Below are 19685 nucleotides of genomic sequence, written 5' to 3'. Positions count from 1 at the left end.
GATTACAAATCATTCAACTCTGAACATATTTATAAATTTTGGAAATAAAGTAACACTTATTATAAACACATTTGCAACTTCATGTTTTTAACAGGTGGTATCTCTATAAGTATTCATGATTTATATGCTATACCAAATATTTTTTTTTAAATTTTTTTAATGTTTATTTATTTTTGAGACAATGAGAGAGAGAGTGAAAGCAGCAGAGGGGCAGACAGAGGAAGACACAGAATCTGAAGTGGGCTCCAGACTCTGAGCTGTCAGCCCAGAGCCAGTCGCGGGGCTCATACTCACGAACTATGAGATCATGACCTGAGCCAAAGTCGGACCCTTAACCAACTGAGCCACTCAGGCGCCCCTGCTATACCAAATATTTTATTGAATATTACCCAAATGATTGATTCTGATTTTGATTTAAGCATTTGAAATTACCTTTTACAGTAATTCAGAAATGGAATTTTTTTTTTTCCCAAGAGGAGGATTGGGGAATATGGATTCCAAAAACCTGATATTTTATTGTCCTTTTTTATAATTTTTGTCACTTATAAAAACTTCTTCAGAAGCCAAATGGATGCATTCATTTTTCCCTTTCTTCGTTGCCTTTCAGCTATTACTCCTGACACTGCGTTATCATTAGAAGGCAAAGGGCGCTTGGATTACCACATGAGTCAGAATGAGAAGCGGGAATATTTGTTAAGACAGAGCATACGAGGTGCCATGTTGGAGCCTTTTGGTGTGAACAGTCTGGAAATAAAATTCAGAACAAGAAGCGAGAATGGCATTTTAATCCATATCCAAGAAAGCAGCAATTACACTACTGTGAAGGTAAGATAAAAGCTAATGGTGACTTCATTTGATTAGACCGCCTGCTGTGTCATGATTTAAATCACTTCGCCCATAATTTCTGTCCTTTTCTTTACAACCCATTAGAGTTCCGACTAATACTGGGCACTATTCCAATATCATCTATCTTAACTATTCCCCAGGCATTGGCCTGAGTAACAAAGATCTGAATGGTTTGCTTTCTAAACACTTTTGTCTTGGTTTAGAGTAAAGACCACTGCTAGGTAGGCCAGCATAGAAAGAATTTGTTGCAATCTATTTTGTCAAATAAAAATTTATATTGCTTTTCTTTCTCTACTTTTAAACAAAGTAAAACAAAAAGATAATGTGCTTTTGAAGTGGAAAAAAAAAGTTCCAGAAATTATTCCAAACACTGATATGTTTACATTAATTGGTGGGACAAGAATAAGAAAAAAACATTTTTAAGTTATCTGGCTTTATTCTGGAGCATATAGTCAATTAACTATCTAGGTAAACCCTGTGAAATTAAGTATCTTTGGAATTATTGTAAGTTAAATTCCCCCTGACTTCCCCAAATAATTTCTAAAAACATTGTTTTTAAACATTCTGTTTTATGAGAACAATGTATTGATTTATCATTAGGCTTTTACATAATATTTTAAACTATAAATGATATGCTAACCCAGTGAATAATTTCCCAGGATATGCATTTTCCTTCAGCTTTTAGCTTCTTAATTCTAAGACTATTATATTAGTCTGCTTTCTTTCCCACAAATAAGACTTCACCTTTTAAATCATCAGTTTCTTTTGACTGATTTTGATTAATATCATTTTGATATTATAATTCCACTCATAATTTTTACATGAATTTTGGTAAATTCTGAAGAAAATAAACTCAGACATCCTGTATTCTCTTCACCTATAAATTAATATTTTGAACATTACTAAAAGCTTAGTTCATGAAGAAAAAAAGCAATATGCATAGAGAATTACTCCATTTAACTCACATATAATATTTAAAAATAAAACCGACATTCACCTCTGAACTTCAGCCTTTTTATTCTTAAAATTTCTCTCCATCCAAGTCAACTCTGGTTGTTATGCTGCATGTACATATCTTTAGGAAGTAGTACAAAAATATTTTTAAAAATCTTAGTCCTCACAGTCCAGTCATTCCCAACTGTGGATGATTTTACCCTCTCTTCCCCCCAGGAGACATTTGACAATGTCTGGAGGCATTTTTTTATTGTCACAATGGGGAGGGGGTGCTACCAGCATCTAGTAAGTAGAGATCAGATATGTCACTAAATACCCTACATTGCACAACACAGCACCCCAAAACAAAGAAGGAATCTGGTCCAAAATGTCAATAGTGCCGAAGTTGAACAACTCCGCTCTAATCTAGTACAAAAGAACATCTTCCCGTTATAAGTTTACCTCCATATTCAACCAAGGAGCCCAGTTCAAAATTAATAAAGCTACTGCAAAACAAAGCATCTATGTCATTATAGTATGATTTTATTTGGTGTTTATAATTTGTATTGGAAAGTGTATCAGAACCAAAGAAAGTGGAAGTACAGAAAGAAGTAAAGCTTCACAGTCTACAAGAAACACTTTTTGTATGCGTTGAGAGGCTTTGACATTGAGGTCTGTGCATTATCTGTTAAGCTGCTTCCAAGTCCTCGTGCCATTTAAATGACATATGAAATATTTCTGTACATTATCTCTTTAAGCCAAGAGATACAAAATACAATGTGGTTGAAGAAATCAGAGAGAGAATATTTTTTTTTTCCTTAAGGAAGAAGCTGAATGTCAGGATCCATTTTTGTCACCATAAAATCTTGCATTTCCAACAGGACGGCAGCATTCAACTTCTCCAGATATTCTTACATTGGTAGCAAGCACTTAGAAAGAGATTTTTTTCCTGAAGGAAAAGTAAATGCTAATGAATAAAAATAATGACTAATGCAGACCAAAATGCACATTTCTTTTCTATGAATATTTTGAAAAGCAGCTTTTCAGAGATTAAGGGGGTTGGCAGGTAAAGTAAGTAGATTAAAAAACCAGTGAATAAAGAGAACAAAATAGACGGAAAGAGAATGGCTATTGTAAGTAAGCAGGCAAATTATTCGGATGACAGGAATACGATCTACTTGCACAGGCTAGGAAGCTAGTCAGAAAGAACTGTTACTTTTCATTTAGTTTATCGGTGAGTAAGGCCCCTGGTTTTTTTCCTTCTTTCTTTTGGCTCAATTTCTGACAGTTTCTTTCTGACAGTTTCTTCCTTCCTTCCTTCCTTCCTTCCTTTCTTTATTTCTTCCTTTCTTTCTTTTGTTCTTCATTCTCTGCATCAATCCATCTTTCTTCTCTCTCTCACACACACACAAAGGAATCAAGATGATCATTTTGAACATAGAAAAGAGAGTTGGGTAAATGAGATTTCCAATGGTTTGGGGGGAGTGTCAAGAGTGAGTAGCAATAGCAATGTGAAGAGAGAGGAGAATATGTAGAATAGATAGAGTCTGTTCAGATAAAAAAGGCATTAGGTAGAGAGAATATTAGATTGAAAAACAGAAGGAAGCATACTCATGTCTAACTGTGCTGATGGTATATTTAAAGTGTTCTGCCAACCTCCCTTCTTTTATGGCATTTTGTGTATCTCCATATTTAGAGTTCTGTAATAATGTAAGATTACGGACTCTATTTCTGTTCCAAATCAATCCTGTTTTCTTGATGTGTAGTTTTTTGTTTGTTTGTTTGTTTGTTTGTGTTTATTTTTAAGTGGGGCTAAATGTATTGTACAGAGTTGGGATGAGGGATTCGGAGGTGTAGATCAAAAATAAATAAATAAATAAATAAATAAATAAATCTATGGATAAATAAAACCAAGCAAAAATGAACACAAAAAGTGAGCATGATGTTTTGAAGTTAGGAAGGATGCAAGAGCTGAGTAGAGTATTAGTGGGGAGAAGCAGAACATCAGGAATGTTACAATGGGCACTTAGGTTCTCGTTCACCCTACTCTATGGCGTATTCTAAAGACTCTCATCAGATTTGGTCAAATAGAAGGATGCCAGGGTTTGATCAGGTAGGAGGGAAACACAGTGCCGGGAGAGGGCTCTTCTCACGGCTTCTTTCCAAAAGGACTCTAGGTATCACCAATGACGGGCTGCTATTTTCAACGTGTGTTTGATGAGACATTGCTCACTTGATGAAATGTTATTGTCATTTAACCACAACTCTCTTTTCTTTTCCCATCTGAATTTGGTACTGAATTATATTACCATCTAGAGAGACTCTTTAAATAAAATCTTACAGTATGAGTAACGTATGTAAATGTGTTAGGCATATTTTCCACAGAGTAAAAATGAACTGACTTTTAGTTCTACCAGATGTGTTTGTTGCATGTAGAAATAGCATGTGATCCGAGTGACAAAATCACTGATCCATCCATTCATTCCTGTCATTTGATACACAGTGCCACTTCATCCCCCAGCCCAGGCACCAGCTCTGTCTGGCAGCATGACGGGATTATGCTCTCTGAACCAAATGTTCATGTTGCCTCATAAATTATTTCATTTTCTAAAGTGTCTCCTCAGAATACTGGAAACTTGGTAGCTGGAAACTGGAGTAGGAGCATCCTGTTACCCAATGTTCTACTGGGCAAAGTCAAAGAAACCAAATATCCCTTAGATAAATTGTAAAAGGCAGTCTAAGTGAAGACTTTCCCAGACACCTCATTATTAAGAATTCACTCATAATTTTCATCTGAATAAATGATATAAACAATAGGCATGTTTTCTTCTAAAATTCCAGTGCATAATAGATAACATATAAAAGAATTTCTTTTTGTCTATTTTTCCAACTATGTTTCATTTTTGCCTAAGCATTGATGCTTCTTTTTTTGCAAGTAGTTTTAACATTTTTTGATCACTGTGGACCATTTACTAAACTGATTGATTCTCTATACTTGCCGTTGTGATTAAATTATAAGTAATTACAAAAAGGTATATTTTACTTATCTTGAAATGGGTTTTCACTCCATTATTATCTCAGCTGTGTTCCAGAAAATAATTTTAGGCATCTTAAAAAATTAGGTATAAATATAATAACAACTTGAAAACTATTAAAAGTATTAAATACGAAGGTATATGTTACCTAATTTTGTAGGGGAGGTATGGGTAAGTATACTCTGATATAGCCAGACTCTTCAGCTAGCCTGTTAGCTTTCAGTTGATCAATATTGTAAGTTTCATTTCATTTCTATTCTATTTTTACTCAAGCACATCATAGCTTAATTGTACATTATTTTAATACATTTTACAGATTAAAAATGGCAAAGTACATTTTACATCAGATGCAGGAATTGCTGGGAAAGTGGAGAGAAATATTCCTGAAGTTTATGTTGCAGATGGCCACTGGCATACTTTTCTAATCGGAAAAAATGGAACAGCCACAGTACTGTCCATCGACAGAATATATAACAGAGATATCATCCACCCTACACAGGATTTTGGTGGCCTCGATGTACTCACTATATCTCTTGGAGGAATTCCACCCAATCAAGCTCATCGAGATTCCCACACAGGTAAAAACTGCTTGCGTTGAGCAAAGGAAAGGTAAAATTATTCCTATAAAAGTAGTTGGACTTCTGATAATATCCATTATGACTATTCTAAGTCTCTCATAACTATCTTTAAGAAGTCTATAATAGGGGCACCTGGGTGGCTCAGTCGGTTAAGTGTCCGACTTCGGCTCAGGTCATGATCTCTCAGTTTGTGGGTTCAAGCCCCCTGTCAGGCTCTATGCTGACAGCTCACAGCCTGGAGCCTGTATTCAGATTCTGTGTCTCCCTCTCTCTCTGTCCCTCCCATGCTCACTCTCTCCTTCGCTCTCTCTTTCTCTCAAAAATAAATAAAACAAACAAAAAAAAAGTCTATAATAAACTATTGGTCATCACTTAGTTTATTTTAGTCATTTACATTTGTTCTACCAAGTTCATAATTCATCCCATGGTTCTTCCCTTGTCCACCAAACATTTATTTATCCATTCATTCATGTGTCCATTCACATGGCAGATATTACTGAGCCCTGTACTTGGCATTGGGAGTACAATGGTGGGCTAAATAAATAGCTACTCTCCTCATACAAAACATGGCCAAGTAAGGAAGGCAACATTGATCAAACCATTATACAACTAGATGTATTATTTTAAAATATGAAAAAGGATGTGAAGAAGGAATATAGAATTCTAAGAGATTTCCAAAAAATGAGAAAGGGAAATTTCCATGGGAAATTGACTATTGGTACTTAAAATGAACTGTGAAGATGAAGATGGGAGAGTATGAAAGATTAATTTACATTGATAGGAACTTAACAAAAAGTAGATAAAAATCATAGAACATGACCTATTAGCACATTGGAGACTGATGTCATCAGGTAATGAAGGAAGTTGAAGAATGAAGCAGGGCCTCCTAGACCATGTTGCATTTTTGGGTTTACTCTCAGGACAGTGGGAAGTCAATAAAAAATTTATGTTAGGAGTGTCAAGACTAGACAGGTAGCGATATTAAAGATCTTCCAGGTTACAACATGGAGAATGCATTGGTGGAGACAAGAGTGGGCTTGCATAAATTAGCTGGGATGATACTGCAGTGATCTAGGCAAGGTATTATGTGAGTTCTGACTAGTGTGGTGGCAGAGGAGTTTAGACGGAAGTAAATGGGGAAGAAATTTTTTTTAGGAATTAGAGTAAATCAAACTGTTGATGATCGTGGTGAAATTCAAGACGGTTTCTGACCTGTCAACTAAAAAAAGGGCAGCACCAATGAAAGAGGAAACTGCAGAGCAGTGGAGAGAGAAGCCTGTCTATGGGAAATATCAAAATGGTGGTTTGGGACACCTGGCATTTGCACCACCTTTGAGAAAGACTTTTGGATAGATGGGCTATAATCAGGAATGGACACCAGCTGGAAATACATGTTAAGAGTTAGCAGAGTCAAGCAAGTAACTGATGTACTGGTCATGGATGTGATAACCTAACATGAAGGGGTAGATTAAAAAGAAAGCCTGGAGCCTTAGCTTGAGCAACTCTAGGAGTCAGTGGTTGATGAGAAGAAAATGAAACATGAAAGAGACTAAGTCATAGAAAAACAATCTGTAGAGTAGGAACAAAAGCAGATGTTATAGAACCTTATGGAAAAAGTGTATCAGGGATGGAGATGTCACTAAGGTGGAAGGATATATCAAATACGAAGATAATTGGAAAATGCAGGGGAGGGTGATGGACTTAAGGCACAAAAGTATAAGTTCAGGTCACAAGTTGTTCTTATATACTTAGCTTATTTTAGAATATGGATGATAATTCATTTGGATGTTTTAAGAAACAAGCCGAAGTAGATCATACTCTTTTGTTAGTATAAAAATCAATTCTTGGGCTCTGGGACAGGGGCATTAGCAATATTAACACACTCAAGTTCAACAAAGAGTTTCTCAACCTTAAGAAATAATAATAATTACTACCCTCTAAAGAGCCATTTAAGATATGTTTTCCTAACTCTGCCTGTCCCACCTCATGAAGTGTTCATGCCACAGTTATACTCTATAGCCGCCCTCTAGATGACCGCAAACCATTGTAATACCTAAGATTTTCCCTTTGCTCTTCAAGAACTTATGTTCAACTCCTTGGGAGCAGTATCACCTCCATTGAGAATGCATGATCTAATGATTACAACTATTAGCCTAGGGGCACCTGGGCGGCTCAGTGGGTTAAACAACTGACTCTTGATTTTGGCTCAGGTCATGATCTCAGGGTCATGGGGTCGAGCTCCATGTCAGGCTCTGCATTGGGCATGGAGCCTATTTGGGATTCTCTCTCTCTCTCTGCCTCTGCCCCTCCTCTGCTTGCACTGTCTTTCTTTCCCTTTAAAAATATTTTTTAATTTTAAAAAATTGAGAAAAAAGCTATTAACTTATTTTTTGTTCTTTATAAGTTTTTTAAATACATTTTATTTCTATGTATGCAATTCTTGATATATATATACTATAAAAATAAGACAAATAGATAATCAAATTAATAAAAGAGGGAGTAAAAGAAAATCTAGCCTGTCTGAGTCATTTATAAATTTTCAGAAAGAGCAGTATCTGAGCAATTCTCTTCATACTTTTGTCATGGAAATCTTATATATCTTACTAAGTTATGTCATAAGACACACAGAGTTATTGACTTTGGACTGGCTGATGGCTCTGAGACTGTGGTTTCTTAGCTCTTGTGATGTGATTGGGAGGCTTCTTTTTACCACAGCTCAATGGTGCAGTGTTTTAAACGCAGCATTTTCTCTAAAATTCCTTACTGCTCCTTCTCCCCCCTACAGGTTTTGATGGCTGCATTGCCTCTATGCTGTATGGTGGAGAAAGTCTTCCTTTCAGTGGGAAGCATAGCTTGGCCTCCATCTCTAAGACGGACCCCTCAGTGAAGATTGGCTGTCGTGGCCCAAACATCTGTGCCAGCAACCCCTGCTGGGGCGACTTACTGTGCATTAATCAGTGGTATGCCTACAAGTGCGTTCCCCCTGGAGATTGTGCCTCCCACCCATGCCAGAATGGGGGCAGCTGCGAGCCGGGCCTGCACTCTGGCTTCACATGTAGTTGCCCAGAGTCCCACACAGGGAGGACCTGTGAGACGGTGGTGGCTTGTCTTGGGGTCCTCTGTCCTCAGGGGAGAGTGTGCAAAGCTGGAAGCCCTGGAGGGCATGTCTGTGTTCTGAGTCAGGGTCCCGAAGAGATCTCCCTGCCTCTGTGGGCTGTGCCTGCCATCGTGGGCAGCTGTGCGACAGTCCTGGCCCTCCTGGTCCTGAGCCTGATTCTGTGTAACCAGTGCAGGGGGAAGAAGACAAAAGACCCTAAAGAGGAGAAGAAACCGAAGGAGAAGAAGAAGAAGGGAAGCGAGAACGTTGCTTTTGATGACCCAGACAATATCCCCCCCTACGGGGACGATATGACTGTGAGGAAGCAGCCCGAGGGGAACCCTAAGCCAGATATCATTGAGCGGGAAAACCCCTACCTCATCTACGATGAGACTGATATTCCCCACAGCTCAGAAACCATCCCCAGCGCCCCTTTGGCTTCGCCGGAGCAAGAGATAGAGCATTACGACATCGACAACGCCAGCAGCATCGCCCCTTCAGACGCGGACATCATCCAACACTACAAGCAGTTCCGCAGCCACACACCTAAATTTTCTATCCAGAGGCATAGTCCCCTAGGCTTTGCGAGGCAATCCCCCATGCCCTTAGGAGCAAGCAGTTTGACTTACCAACCTTCATACGGTCAGGGTTTGAGAACCAGCTCCCTGAGCCATTCAGCTTGCCCAACCCCCAACCCCCTGTCTCGACACAGCCCAGCCCCTTTCTCAAAGTCCTCTACTTTCTATAGGAACAGTCCTGCCAGGGAATTGCATCTTCCTATAAGAGATGGAAATACTTTGGAAATGCATGCTGATACCTGCCAACCTGGCATTTTCAACTATGCCACAAGGCTGGGAAGGAGAAGTAAGAGTCCTCAGGCCATGACCTCTCATGGTTCTAGACCAGGGAGTCGCTTAAAGCAGCCAATTGGGCAGATTCCTTTGGAATCTTCCCCTCCGGTAGGACTCTCGATTGAAGAGGTGGAGAGGCTAAACACCCCTCGCCCTAGAAACCCAAGTATCTGCAGTGCAGATCACGGAAGGTCTTCTTCAGAAGAGGATTGCAGAAGGCCATTGTCCAGAACAAGGAACCCAGCAGATGGCATTCCAGCTCCAGAATCTTCTTCTGATAGTGACTCACATGAGTCTTTCACTTGCTCAGAGATGGAGTATGACAGGGAAAAGCCAATGGTATATACTTCCAGGATGCCCAAATTATCTCAAGTCAATGAATCTGATGCAGATGACGAAGATAATTATGGAGCCAGACTGAAGCCTAGAAGATACCATGGCCGAAGGGCTGAGGGAGGACCTGGGGGCACACAGGCAGCAGCACCAGGGGTTGCTGACAACACACTGCCCTTGAAACTTGGGCAGCAAGCAGGGAATTTCAACTGGGACAACCTTTTGAACTGGGGCCCTGGCTTTGGCCATTATGTAGATGTTTTTAAAGATTTGGCATCTCTCCCAGAAAAAGCAGCAGCAAACGAAGAAGGCAAGAATGGGACAGCTAAGCCCGTCCCCAAAGATGGGGAATCAGAGCAGTATGTGTGAACTTTATGTACTGGCATTGGAAAAACAGAAAAACAAGGAACACTCAAACCATTATAAGGTTGCCGACGAAGGGGTATTCCATTTGCGAAAGAGGCCAGTATGGACTGGTGTTGGAGGGAAACTTTAAAAAATAATAACCACAATGCTGCTGAAACAGACTCCAAACAAGTCTTTAATTTAAATATGCTTGGTTGAATTTCTTTTCCTGCATGCATCGTATTTTGTAACTAGTCATGTGGCATGCAGCGTTTGGAAAGTTTTTTTCTTATTTACCAATGTTTGATTTGTGATTTTTGAAATGAATACCATTGCCATTGCAGAAATGAATTTGTGCTTTCACAGTGGGGTATGTGTATTGTTTCCATTGTGTTATCATCCTTATGTTTTGCATTGCAAGATCCTTGGGGTTTAACCAATCCTTGTAAAGTGTAGAAAGAGCCTTCCTCTTCTTGAATGAAAGACTAAGTATTAACACTTTCCAGAGCTGTAGATTCCATATTTGATGTTGCTCAGAAATGTCTGATATTTGAGTAGGTTTTACATGACAGTGGGTACTAAAATGAAGTCATTTTGTTCAGCACTTTAGAAGTTTCTTACAAAATTGTGTTAAAACTTCCGAATCTCTCTCTCTCTCTCTTGCTCTCTCTCTCTCTCTCTCTTTTTGTGAACAATTATGGTCATCTGACTTTCATCAGGCTTCCAATAGGAACAAAATGACTGCTTATTATCCTTAGAACACTGCTCCCTTCCTACCGTGGAATGATGTTCTCAGCAGCGCTTCTCAGAGACACTTTTAGAAGTTATTTATTGAACAATGTTCTATGCTTTTAAAATTTTAAAGAATTGACCTAAAGAAAGCCTATGATTGGACTTTTCAGCCATTTGAAGTTTACCCCAAGTACCCAGTTTTTATAATTTATATAAAGTCAAATTTCAACTCTTCTTTCTTTCTGTCATTTTGTAGATCATTTTTTAATACAGTGTAAAACTTTTTTTTACACCTAAGCTGTGTTTTTGATACTGATATTTTCCTATGCTGAAAAGTTTTCTTACTTTCAGGGAAGGTAAGAAAATACTTTTTTTACATTTGTTACTTATGTAACGTTCATATTTTTCACATTTTGATATTTGTAACATACTGTATGCTTTCTACTTGTAAATGCCAACAATAGAATTAAAATATTTATTTAAAATACTTTGCATTCACAGTGTATTTTCATCTTTCTTTACTCTTTTACTCCCAACCTGAATAATCTCTACTTGTCAACAGGGGTATTGCAAGTTGAACTACAAACGAGAAGCATCATTTTCTTTTAAAAAACCTGAGTATGGATAATTGCCAGAGCAGATATTTTAAGGTCATGTTAGTACATTCCTACCTGTCAGAGTTCTTGAAATTCCCTGGAGCCTAATGAGTCTAGACGAGGTTGGGTCTTTGGGGATTAAGTTTGTTATGAACCTGGTTTAAGCCTTCAGGCAATAAATGTTTGGACATCCCCAGCAGAGTATGCTCACTCAAGGCTAGCTTTAGACCAGGCTTAGAGTTTTAGGAACAGCAATGAATTAAAGCTAATTATGGAAAAATGTCTGGCTCTCATTTTCTCCAAGGACCCAGCCCCAAATTTTCTAGGTCGGATGGTGGGTCGGAAAAATGACACTGATATCTCTGCTACACATACCTGTGTTTAATTTATTGATCACTCTGCTGCATAAATTCTAAACACATTTTTACATGTTATCCTGGCCAAGACAAACCTCTACTTTTAAGTAGTCACCAAGAGTGAAACAATTCAGAAGGGACTAGTCCAGAACAAGATTCATTTGTGTACAAAGAGTTGCATCTGAAATAATTGGATTTCTGCAAATTGCCTCACAATCTCAGAACTTTTTGCTATTAAATATCTGCGCCATAGCGAATATTTGTTCAGAATATTATCCGCTAACGTTGGCTGTTCTGTATTGAAAATTTTAACAATATGTAAAAGTTTTTAGTGCATGAAATACATAAACGATTTAGTAAGTACAGTATTTTTAAATTAATACCAACAGATTGAGATACATGCCAGAATTATTTTGTCATTTAATAATGATGAGATTATTTTTTTGTTTCAGAATAGGAAATAAAATGTGGGTTTAATCGAAATTATAACATTCCTACAGTGTAGTTTAGAGACTGAGTGTAAGACACTAATCTAATTTTCTTTCTTTTTTTTTTTTGTCACCTGTGATGAGCCAACATGTTTTAGTATCTTTTTATGAATTTTAGTATTATGAACCAACTATGTGCCAAATATGGGAATATGCTGATTGCTTTGAGTAACTCAAAACAGAATACTTTTCTTTTCTCAAGAAACTCTGAAGCAGCTTAAGATGTCCTCAAGGATATAAATGCTGTAATTGAGAACAGAGCTAAAAGCAAAAATGATAACCATCATTATAGCTAAGGGTTAAGGCCTCCGAACATGATGCCAAGATACTGTATTCTAATTCTCTAAGAGTTCTTTGTGAGATAGAGAATTATTATTCCTTCGATTAATCAATCCCAATTTTGGAATAAGATAGGATTTTTATAAGAAAACTTCTAGTCTTTGGTTCCGCTTAAAAATCTTTTCCACTGAAGCAAGAACAATACTTGGAGCAAAACAAATCAGAAATGAATGGAATGAACGTCTCACTTGAAATAGAGTTTAATACTTACTTTACTGAACTACAGAAGTGACAGAACATGCACTGTGGTGAATGTGGGGAGGGATTATAGGCAAACTGACAAGGTAAACACCCTCTAAAATTAACGGTGAGTAGTGAGCTGCACGTTCACGTGTAAAAATCATGACCTCAGAATTTTATTCAGCCCCTGCAATAGTTTATTGAATGGCCTGGAATACAGTCTTTGTTTTTGGGTCTCTTCCTGCAACTGTGTTGTGGAGAACAGCACTTTCTTTCAGTGCTGAAATGCACACTGAAAATGCCTCCATGAGCACCATGTCAGGAAAAGCACGTGACCGCGCAAGACCTATGGGTTTAGAGTGGCAACACGGCCCAGGTCTCTGATCACTTAGCTCTTGCTGTTGCTGTTGTTTTCAAGGCTGTTTCTGGAAATTTCTAAATTGGCTAATATCATCAATAGTTTATCAGATCAATTAAAATCAATTTAAGGAAATGAAAGATCAAAAGGGCCTGGAGCACTTCTGTCTTACATGTCATTGTCACAATGTTTACCAACATCAAGGCTGATGAGAAATATAACTGGCCTAAACCACTGAAAGTTATGCCCCTTTTAAATATTTTATTTATAATGGAAAATAAAATATATCATTATGTGATTTTAACATTCCATCTAAGAATAAAGCACTATTTTCACTAAAATGCTTTTATTATTTTTTTGAATTCAACATTATAGTAAAATTAATCTGCAATAAGTGAAAATGACTTCAAAATTTTGAATCGGCAATGCAGCAATCCACTTTTTCCCTATTTTATGTTATAGATTTAATTAAAAAAAATTTTTTAATGTTTATTTAGTTTTGAGAGATGGAGAGAGATAGAACCTGTGTGGGGAAGGGGCAGAGAGAGAGGGAGACACAGAATTTGAAGCAGGTTCCAGGCTCTGAGCTGTCAGCACAGAGCCTAACGTGGGGCTGGAACCCACGAACCGTGAGATCATGACCTGAGCCAAAGTCAGATACTTAACCGACTGAGCCACCCAGGTGCCCCTGTTATAGATTTAATTTTAAAAGGACTAACATTTCAAGATGACTGAATTTACGTTCCCCTAGGAAAAACAAGACTAGAGATAAAATATATTTTAGCATATATGTATTAGAGCTTTCAGTCTGAAATAAAAAGTCTAAATTAATTTAGTAAATACTCCTTAAAGATACTTTGTGTGAAATGTCACATCATTAATATATATGGTAACTACTACTGAGCCAAGCCAGTAGTTTTAACAGTTTATCAGTCCAAAAGGTATACACCAGTGTTATACATGAGTTCAATATTTTCATTTATTTTTTAATTAAAAATTTTTAAGTTTATTTATTTATTTTGAGAAAGAGAGAGAGAGAGTACGGAGGGGCAGAGAGAGAGACAGAGACTCCTAAGCAGCCTCTGCAGCTGTCAATGAAGAGACTGATGCAGGGCTCAAACTCACAAACCATGAGCTTATGACCCGAGCCCAAATCAAGAGTCAGACACCTTTGGGGCTCCCGGGCAGCTCAATCGGTTAAGTGTCCGACTTCAGCTCAGGTCATGATCTCATTGTCTGCGGGTTTGAGCCCTGTATTGGTCTCTGTGCTGAGCTCAGAAACTGGAGCCTGCTTCAGATTCTATATCTTCCTCTCTCTCTGACCCTCCCCCTCTGGCATTCTGTCTCTAAAAAATAACTACACATTAAAAAGGAAATTAAATAAAAAGAGGCAGACGCTTAACAGAGTGAGCACCCCTAAAATTTTCATTCATTGTTAATGAGGGAAAAGGCATTAGGTTCCAATAAATTTTGGTGTGTATGAATAAATACCAGTAATTCTCTCCTAACATAATCTATGTATCTATGATAATCATTGCAAATAAATATATTCTGGCCTAAAGACCGTGAAGTACAATATTCTCCCTCAACAGAGAAATTAATTGAGATATAAAAGGTCAGGGTCCTGGGAAAATCTATTTAATCACAAGTAGTAATTAGTGCCCTTTGCATGCCAGGCACTCCTCTAAATCATGGGATAAAATAGTGAAGACAACAGACAAAGCACCCTCCTCTATGGAACTTACATTCTAGTAAAGGAGAGAGACAATACATAAATGCAGCAATAATTATAGACTGTGGGATCTAGTGAAAACAAGTGCTAGAAGGTCAACTGAAGCAGGCAAAGGGCTAGATACTGACTTGGGAATGTGTAGGCTATTTTAGTCGGGTTGATCAAGGAAAACCTTTCTGGAAAGATGACGTTTGAGCAGAAAGCTGAATGAGGCAGAAGAGCAAGTCATGGGTTCTCATGGATATTGCTGCTGCAGGTAGGGGCAATGGCATGGGGAAGCCCAGAATAGGAGAACATTCCATGTTAGAGGAGCAGCCAGAGAGTCAAGGGCCAGATGTTTGTCTACACATCAGCAAAGGCTGCACCACAAAAATCTTAGGGATGAACAGTCAAAAATAAGAATAATAATTCAGAACAGTCCCAGAAAGTTTACCCAGAGAGGTTACCATTGAACCAAATCTTGGTATATGTGCATTATCTTGCAAAATAAGAGCCTCTCTAAATGCAAAGTAGATCCTAAGAAAGTGTGTATGACCTCATTCTGCACTGGTGCCTAAGATCCAGAAGACAAAAGGAGAGACATGTATAACTGAGATAAATGTCTATGCTAACATTGATTGATTCATGCTATTCTCAGGGATGAAGCCAAATGTGTAGACATATCCACAGGAAGTGTGTTAAGATGTCTGAAAATAAGGCAGTCTGCTTCCTTATTACTGAGACTTTAACATATCCAAAGTATGAGATATCTACTGATTAGAATTCCAGAAAATTTAATTTTAAAAACTGACTTCTATTTTTGTGAAGTGGCTCATTTGCAAGAAAAATTTTTCAAATAAAACAAGACTTATATTGGTGGGGAGTGTGATGGCAAATAAAATATCTCTAAGACACAGTGATAAATCTGTGTCTGAATTCAAGTTAACTAAGGCTTGTCCAAATGTCTCGTACTGAGTCTTTGTTGTAAGTGAAGTTAGCCTTCATCTTTGCAACAGTAATACAACTTTTTTCAAATTCAAGTGAAGTGTGATGCACTAGGATTAAGACTTAAAGTCATACTTTTGCCATTTACCATAAAAACTCTTGGATGAAGTCTTTTCATGTACTGTGCAGTGTGCATATGCAGACTCATAATTACATTAGGATTCATGTAGGCGATTCTGACCAATGTGTAACTCACATCATATAGGTAAGCTAAGGACTCTTTGCCCATAATAATGGAATATGCTGAGTAATGACAGACTCTTCATACCCTCATGCAGTGTGTGATATGTTCAAGATAGATACACTGAAATCATTTGTGAGAGAATCTCCATATCTGAAGAACTGTAATTAAAACAAAAAGACGGGGCGCCTGGGTGGCGTAGTCGGTTAAGCGTCCGACTTCAGCCAGGTCACGATTTCGCGGTCCAGGAGTTTGAGCCCCGCGTCAGGCTCTGGGCTGATGGCTCAGAGCCTGAAGCCTGTTTCCGATTCTGTGTCTCCCTCTCTCTCTGCCCCTCCCCCGTTCATGCTCTGTCTCTCTCTGTCCCAAAAATAAATAAACGTTGAAAAAAAAAATTAAAAAAAAAAAGACCCCCAGAATATTTAAAAGCACAGTTAAAAAAATGCACGCATAAAGGCAGATAATTTCCAGGTGGCCCATTTTGGATACTTCTGGTTTTATCAGTTTATGAATCAATGTACCAAACCCTCAAATCAGGTTGCAAAGTATAAAGTACAGTCATCCTGGTATTCTGGCAGAAAGTTAGGATCTTAATCTGTGTGCCATTTTAGCCCAAATAAAATAACCAACAATGCACTAAGTTCTCTGGCAATGTCGCTGAGTTCCAGATTTCAAATTGAAACCATATTGTGTATGGTGCAGACGTTGCTTAAAATAAGATTCCATTTTGCTCGAGCGATCTGTTCACTGGGGTGACCCTTCTCTTCCATTATTCATACGGTCTTGGGTCAGAGCGCCGCCAAAAACAGAGTTTTATCGATATACCTGACTTTGAAGTCTAAAGTGATACATCTAGGGAAATATCTCTTTAGAAATGCAATATGAATAAGGCAATGAGTGCAGCATAACCTACTCCAGAAATGGGTTAATTCTTCTACAGCTGTAAGTAAAAAGGAAACAAAGCTATCATGTACTGAAACGGGTAATTCTAGTCGGAAAGTCACATGATGAAATGGACCCTTCATGGGAACCTGATACATTTGGGAAATAAATTTGGATAAATAGAAAATGGAAAACAAAAACAAAAACAAAAGAAAACAAAACAACAACAACAACAACAACAACAAAAACAAAACAACAAAACAAAAACTCACCTGCTCTCTTTTGCTTTGGAAAACTGCCATCAAGAAACTTTGGCTGTCGGTCATGTGCTATATAACAGGAAACCATTAATGTCTTAAAAATATTTCTTCTAACCCGTGCAAAAAGCTTACGATAGCAGATGCTGCATACAGGGATACCTGGATCTGGAGGTGAATCAAAACCAGAAGTTTTTATTCTTTTAAGTTTTTAGACAGTGAGTACGTAATAATGCCCTCTGATAGAGGGTGGTTCGGGCTGTCAGTATTATAGCATAGAAAAAAAGTACATTTGCATTTGAAATCTTCTTAATTTATACAGCTTCAGATCAGAACAGAATGAGTCCAAGAAATGCTCAACAGATTTTAAAGTGGCAAAATCAATTATCTATAATTTATAGGCAGCTTTCTGTACAAATTAAGGCCCAATCCCTGGCCATTCTGCATTTAATGCACTTATAAATAGATATTTGTGGAACATCAAATTGAAAGCATAACTACTCCCTGGAAATTAGCCTGTGAGTCTTGGTGATGCATGCAGTTTTTAATTTGCTCAGCTCTGTGCATCCAGCACTGGGAAGAACTAAGCAAACGAGGTGATTTTTGTCTTCAAGAAACTTGCATCTGGTGACTAGACTGTCCCTTTTCCAAAATACTTAAAAATCTGCATAGCTCTGCTTTCAGAGAATAATGTCAATATTTTCAAAGAAATTTATATTTGTACTCATGTATGTTCCACATGCAGTCTCTTGGATATCCAATATAATCAATAACTTCTTGAACTTTGACAATCTATTGCATCTTCAAAAGTAACAAAATAATACGGTTAGTGACTTTTAAAGAAAATTTTAGGCAAGTTACCAATATTTTTCAGCAATTCCTACATTGCCTATTTAGGTTAGACTTAGTTGATATACTTGGTATTTGAAAGCTATTGCCCTGAACTAATATCAACTTTGTTCTTTCATCTATGTATTTTGAAGCTAGTTGATTTGTTTTTAGAACTGTACTTTTTCACAAACTTTGGTGTCATCCTCAGTAAAAAATATGTGAGGCTATCCACATGCAGCATGTTTTTCTGTTTGTGGTAAATAGGACTGAAGTATAATTTGGGTAAAATTACTGAATAAATTACCTCTGACAAGTTGTCAAGCTATCTCAAAGTTCCTTTGCTTTCCAATTCCGATCCTTTCAATTTTCCATTTTAATTTTTCTGGCCCCTTTCAAATTGTAATAGGATTCATTTATGGCTATGTTTGTAGAAAGAAGGCAGTCAAAACTGTGAGGAAAAAGAGTAATCAAATGATTCATGTTTTTCTTGACTTTTTTTTTAAACCGTATTATTTTTTCTAAGTAATCTGAAAAGACTGCATAAAATAACTCTATGTGCCCTGCTTTTTCTGTAAATTTTCTCTAGAGCATTCATTATTTCATATGATATAGTTCAAGGTTTTCATTGAAGCAAATTTCATATCCCCTAAAAGGTGCTGCATTTAATAACTAGCAAAAATTTTTTATAGACTCAATTATCATATGAGATGATCAAAAAATAGCATTTAATTTTGTCAGAGCATAAATGTTGCCATTATCATTAATGTTACAAAACAAATGAAATAAATCTTAAATATTGAATTCTACCACAAATACATTTTAGAGTAATAACTGATTGCTACAGTTTGAAAGTATTCATTAGAGAATTTGGTTTCATTTTATGGCCCTAGAAATCTTAGCTATATTTTGTTAATGAGGAGCAAAGGCCAATAACAAAGTCTTATTATTCTTAATAATAGTCTTATTAATAATTAACAAGATTAATAATCAATTAATAAAATTAATAATAATTCTTATTAATAATACTCTGTAACAAAGACAACACACAGAATAATGAATGGGGTGTCCCAGAGCAACCTGAAGTAAGAAACATTTTGCCTCTATTATCAAACATTGAAAAAGAAAAGTCAAAGTCTTTAAAATGTTGTCTCTTACAATGTTTCCTAGTAAAACTTTTGGGAGAATTGAGAATTTTGAGGCAAATTCAAAGACAATTACAAAACTACTAACTTAGTGTTCATTAACCTAAGATTACCACTTTAATAATTCCTCTAATATAAAAATTGTTACAAAAATCAAGATTATGAACAAGATTAGTTTAAAAAGGAAGTAAAAGTAGTAAACCTAACAATCTAAATATGATATCTTATGACTACAACTCTTTGATAGCACATGCAGACACAAATTTATACATACTTAAATGAAGCAAATTGTGACTTTTTCAAAATTGAGTCCTTTTGAGTATTTTTGACAATTTGATATCACTGAGACTTGAGGAAATATTCTAATAAATACAGATTTAAAGAGAATGACTTTGCAGTTAGCATGCTGAATGTGCTTTTAGTTCCAAAAGGCTATGATGTGACTAGGAAGTTACTGATGGGTTGGTTAAAGAAGGCCTCTCTAGAGTGACCACTGAAGCAGTGACTTACCTCTTACAGAGGCAGGCATAGGAACAAAGCCCTCGCCATCAGCCAAGTCCCATGTCTGGGAGCTGAAAAGGGCCAGGGTCTGTGCATTGTGGCAAGGGA

General features: G+C 37.2%; 1 protein-coding gene across 1 annotated transcript in view; it reads left to right on the top strand.

Annotated features, from left to right (window-relative positions):
• FAT4 (FAT atypical cadherin 4) overlaps positions 1-11201 on the top strand; it is a 175486-nt gene extending 164285 nt beyond the window's left edge. Inside the window, exons 15-17 of the mRNA XM_047856786.1 lie at positions 608-825; positions 5131-5392; positions 8178-11201. Of these exons, the coding sequence (XP_047712742.1) occupies positions 608-825; positions 5131-5392; positions 8178-10042 (2345 nt within the window). The 3' untranslated portion in view covers positions 10043-11201. The remainder of the gene's footprint in view (positions 1-607; positions 826-5130; positions 5393-8177) is intronic.
• The last annotated feature ends 8484 nt before the right edge of the window (positions 11202-19685 follow it).

Source organism: Prionailurus viverrinus, chromosome B1 (genome assembly GCF_022837055.1).
Source record: "Prionailurus viverrinus isolate Anna chromosome B1, UM_Priviv_1.0, whole genome shotgun sequence".
Taxonomy (NCBI): Eukaryota; Metazoa; Chordata; class Mammalia; order Carnivora; family Felidae; genus Prionailurus; species Prionailurus viverrinus.
The sequence above is the reverse complement of the archived record's forward strand: the minus strand, read 5'-3'. Positions and strand labels throughout refer to the sequence as shown.